This window comes from Monodelphis domestica, chromosome 8 (assembly GCF_027887165.1).
Source record: "Monodelphis domestica isolate mMonDom1 chromosome 8, mMonDom1.pri, whole genome shotgun sequence".
Classification (NCBI taxonomy): Eukaryota; Metazoa; Chordata; class Mammalia; order Didelphimorphia; family Didelphidae; genus Monodelphis; species Monodelphis domestica.
Genome location: NC_077234.1, coordinates 119,476,210 through 119,481,061, shown reverse-complemented (window position 1 = coordinate 119,481,061; position 4,852 = coordinate 119,476,210). Strand labels below are relative to the sequence as shown.

The 4,852-nt window shown below is 46.4% G+C and overlaps 1 protein-coding gene across 1 annotated transcript; it reads right to left on the bottom strand.

The window, feature by feature from the left end:
- Nucleotides 1-2,531: 2,531 nt before the first annotated feature.
- LOC100009805 (adenosylhomocysteinase 3-like) lies at nucleotides 2,532-4,536 on the bottom strand. Its single transcript, XM_016424978.2, is given in 3 exon segments — nucleotides 2,532-3,448; nucleotides 3,451-4,350; nucleotides 4,353-4,536. Coding segments are annotated over 3 exon segments (1,824 nt in total). The 3' UTR covers nucleotides 2,532-2,708.
- Nucleotides 4,537-4,852: the final 316 nt, after the last annotated feature.

The following is a 4,852-nucleotide window of genomic DNA, read 5'->3' as shown; positions in this document are numbered from 1 at the left end:
AATAATGTTTAAAATTAAAATAAAATCATGACAGAGTTAATGCTGAGACAACCATAGGAGCATAGCAGCAATTCTTGATCTGTTGAGGGAGAAGCCAGCAGCAAAAAAAGCTTTAGAGGAGTGCATGGCTATGGAGAGCTGTGCTCAGAAGTGGGAGGGGAGGTGGGATATTCAGTTTTGCTTTTTCTTATTAAAAATAATAAATATCTACATAGAAGTTAAAAGAAGGGTTGAGAATTGATAAGTTCTATGATGAGAACATCACCTCCAACATGCTTGAGCCAGACACAGAGCAAGTAACTCTTTCCCCTGTTCCCAGATAACTAGGCTGTGCACCTGAAACAATGATCTGATAGGTCCCAAACTCAAGGCAGACAACAAAGTGTGCTCCCAAACCTGAAACTAAGGGCACCTCTTCTTGGCTCCTATCTGGGGCTAATGGGTCAGGGCTCCAGGAGATGTTGAGAGAGGATTTTTAAAACTCAGACTACTCCGGATGACAGCATTAGCCACTTAACCTGGGAACCTAGGGCACCACTGTACTCATCTAAAGTAATGTATAATACAAAGGGCTTCCTTAACAAAAATGGCTAGTCCATGATCTTTATGTTCAAGGTACAAGGCTCCACAAGGAGCCAGGCCCTGGAGAACAGTAGACTAGAACTAGAATGTGGCTTCTGATTCAAGGAAATATCAGAGTCCAAGGTACCTGACAGATGGAATCTGCTCTGTCTGGGAGAACTAGGGGACCAATAAGTACCTAAAAACACAGAAACAAGTAGAGGAGTTGGGGTATAGGGAACAGGAGAGAAGGAACCATCTGCTGAGGTATCTAGACATTTTTATGATCTTCCTTAGAGGGAAATGCAATAAAGTTCAGAGGGGATACCCTAAAGTACCAAAAGCATAAAGTGGAATTTCTCTAAAAATTGCTAATATCACCCTGAAGGACCAGGGTTTGTGGATTATAACCAAATAAATCTGTTTTACTACAGTGAATGATCACTTGTCTAAGCTTCTTCTCTCCATATCCCCAAAGGTAAGGTCACTTCCAGGCTGGCCCTGAGGGTAAAAGATGAAGACTAGGTAAGTCCTGAAGGGATGGAGTAGGGCAAGAGAACTATGTTAGTGCAGCCCTGGGAAAGCTGACTCGGGTCAAATCTGATCTGAAGGAACAGAAGTAGTCCCGATGAATTCTAAAACCAAACTGATTGTTTATGGTCATTTTTAGAGAGGACTGAAGTTCTCAAATACTCAAAGATAGCTGGGGACACCTTAGATCCACCATAACACTGACATTAATCCTACCTGGTTCCTTCAGACTAACCAGACCCTTGCAAGGCCCACCCTAGTCCAGACTAGTAACAGCACTGGACATTTCTAGGGAAGAACCAAAGCTGAACCTGCCAATGGAATGAGTTACAGAGTCCCATGATAAAGTCTACTTGATATTGGGGTCGCCCCAGAAATTGCTCCTAGATGATAGGCAACAGGATTCTTAGAGTTAACAGAAGTTTGGGGATGAGAAAAAGAGAAGGAAGAGGCCAGGCAGAAAAGAAAGGACACAAGTCTGAGAGCAGAGAAACTGGATTTGGCTCCATCAATGGTAATGGCCATAGGGATAAATGTTTGATGAAGAAAAATTAACCAAACTAGCTGTTATCCCCTGGACATAGATGACCAGTGATACTTATAAATAGCTTGGACAGTTAATCAACCTGAAAATCCCCCAGGAGACAGAAACTCCTAGCCCCTTTAGAAAGTCCCATATTTGCTAAGCTGCAGGTCTGAGAGCCTGGGAGTCCATTTCTGAACTCCAAACATACTTTAGCTGCCTATTGCAAATAGGCATATTGGATGCATATTCTTTCCTTTCTCAATCTCAGAGGCAATTCTGGGCAGCAGCAGGAAGAAAGGGAGAAATGGTCTTCCAAATTCTTCTCTGAGATCATGCCAATTTTGCCTAGAGGGGCTTCCTGAGATGCTATCCAACCATATGGCATAAGAACAGAGTGACAGACCCTCATGGATTTGGTTCCCACTTCCTGAGCAGAGCTTTGGTTGATTTGGAAAGCTGGTTTAAAAAAAAGATCCAAGCAATACCAGAGCTGCTTAGAAAGTCATGGAGGCACAGTCTCCTGAGAATCAGTGTCCAAATGGTCACAAACATATTAGAAAGAGTCTTAGATAAGGAAGAGGACCCCCAGTAGAGGCAGGTAGAGCTGAATTTTTGTGGGGTTCACTGAAGCTGTCACTCTTCCCTCTCAATAGCTTTTTCAGAGAAGGCAGTGATAGTGCTGGCCAAGGCTGAGGCACTGGGGCCATGCTGATTAAGTGGCTTTCCAGAAGCCTCAACTGGGGAAGGATAAGAGGGTCAGCTACTGAAGATCTGTCACAAAACTCCCCCCCCAAGTCCCTAAGGAACAAAGACTCTGGAATCCCTGAATGATAAAAGTACCATGGACAACAGACACATGGCCATCACAAAAAATTAAAAAACTAATGGCAGTAACCACACCATGGGCTGAGGCTGAGTGCACAGGATTCTAGTTTTAATAAATAAATAATCTAACACATGGTCTATGGGGTGAGCATGGCTGGCAGCTCTGACCAGGGAAGCAGCTTGCTGGGTTTTGTCCTGTACAGTAGAGGAGAAAAGAATTGGGGTCCTGTTCCTTAAAATGTCTTCTGGCTTCAGTTACAGGAACTTAATATCTGTAGTAGTTGGGTTTGAAGGGCCCATTCTTGTGGAGGCCCAGGTACTTGGCCTGCTCATCTGTCAGTTCAGTCAGGTGGGCATCAAAGGTGGGAAGATGAAGGCTTGCCACATACTCATCCATTTTCTTGGGCAGCAGGTAGACATCTTGTTTATAGTGTCCTTCAGGGGCATTGTAAAGCTCTATCAAGGCCAGAGCCTGAGTGGTGGCAGTGATGGAGAGCACAAATGTAGGCACTGTTGAGCAGCTGAGGTTCAGCAGGTGGCCCTCTGCCAAGAGCACTATTCTCTTTCCATCTGTCCAGATTACATGATCAACTTGAGATCTCACCCGCTCCCAGGTCAGCTCTGGGGTATGAAGACTTGTCACGTCAATCTCAGTATTGGAATGTCCCATGTTACAAACAATGCAGCTGTTTTTCATGTGGCCTAAGTGTTCTCTTGTCACCACATTCTTATTACCTGTACAGGTGGTGACAATGTCTACCTGCCGGATGACCCCATTCAACTTCACAAGTTGGAATCCATCAATGCAGGCCTGCAGGGCACAGATGGGGTCAATTTCAGTCACGTACACAATGGAACCCATGGCCTTCAGGGCAGCACAGCACCCCTTTCCCACCTCTCCATACCCACAGACTACCACTTGCTTCCCACCAAACATCATGTCTGTTGTCTTTTTAAGCCCATCAAGAATGGACTCCCGGCAGCAATACAGGTTGTTAAACTTCTATTGACATTCATGGCTGGCATGCACAGCTTCCCAGCCTTGGATAACTGGTACAGTCTATGAACTCCAGTAACATTCTCTTCCACTATACCCTTGATTTTCTTGAACATGTTGGGATACTTCTTGTAAAGCCAATGGGTTAGGGCCCCTCCATCATCCAAGATCATGTTGGGCTGCCACCCTTCTACATTCACACAGCGGTCAATGCACCACCAGAAATCATCTTCTGATTCTCCTTTCCAAGCAAAGACAGGAAATCCACTTTCTGCAAGAGCAGCAGCCACTTCATTGAGGGTAGAGTAGAAATTACAGGCAGCCCATCGACACTGGGCCCCTAAAGCACTCAGAGTCTCCATGAGGACCGCTGTCTGAGCAGTGATATGAGTATAGCCCACAATCTTGGCTCCAGCCAAAGGTTTCTCTCCTTGAGCTCTCTTCTTCAAAGCCATCAGTGCTGACATCTCTTGCTCTGCGATCTCAATCTCTCGCCGGCCAAACACTGCCTGTTTGATATTCTTGACACAGAAGTCGCTGCTTCCCTTGGAGTTCTTTTGCTGCTTGTCCCGTGGAGAAGTCTCATCATCAGAACTATCTGTGTATGAAGCCACTGAACTGTAGCTATCAGTAGATGATTGAGAGATGGAACGGGACAGAGGGGGGAGTCCAATCTTGGTGGGACGTTTGTTGAATTCCTGCTTCTGGTCAGCAAACTGGATCTGCTTCTTGACCGTGCGAGGCGCCTCAGTGACTGTGCCGTCAGGGCTGATCAGGGCCTCACCGCCCTCGCTATGTCGCTGGTGCTGATGATGCGGGTCGCTTCGCTTCATGGCCGACGCCTGTGGCACCTTCCCGGCTGGAGGGGCGTCGGCAGGGCTGAGAATGGCGGGTCCGGGGTTGGGGCCGAGGCCGGGGCCGGAGCCAGGGCTGGGGCCGGAGTTTCGGGGTCCCCGGCGCCCGCCGGAGGGGCCATGGCGGCCACGGCTGCCGCGCTCATCCGGAGCTGCGGCTCGGGATCCAGGGGACTCAGGTCCTTCAGCTCCACCTCGGGCACCTTGGTGGCAGCAACTGCTGACACGACCTGCCCCGACATCTCTGTCTCCGCTACTAGTTAATGATATTTATTAGGCACCTACTGTGGATAAAACTGTGGGTAAACACAAAGAAGTTCTAGAAATTGCAACTGAACAATATGAAAGTTTAGTTATCTAGCCAAGCACAGGCAAGGAAAAGGCCTGGAAATCAACAAAGAAATTACAAATCATGCAAAATGTGGAAACACATTAGGAAAATTTTGGCTAATGTAGTAATGAATGATGTTCAAGAAAAAAGAAAAGAACAATTTAGGGGAAGAGTAAGCTTGATGTTTATTTACTTTCAAAGCATTTTTATTTAAGGTGTAATTAGTT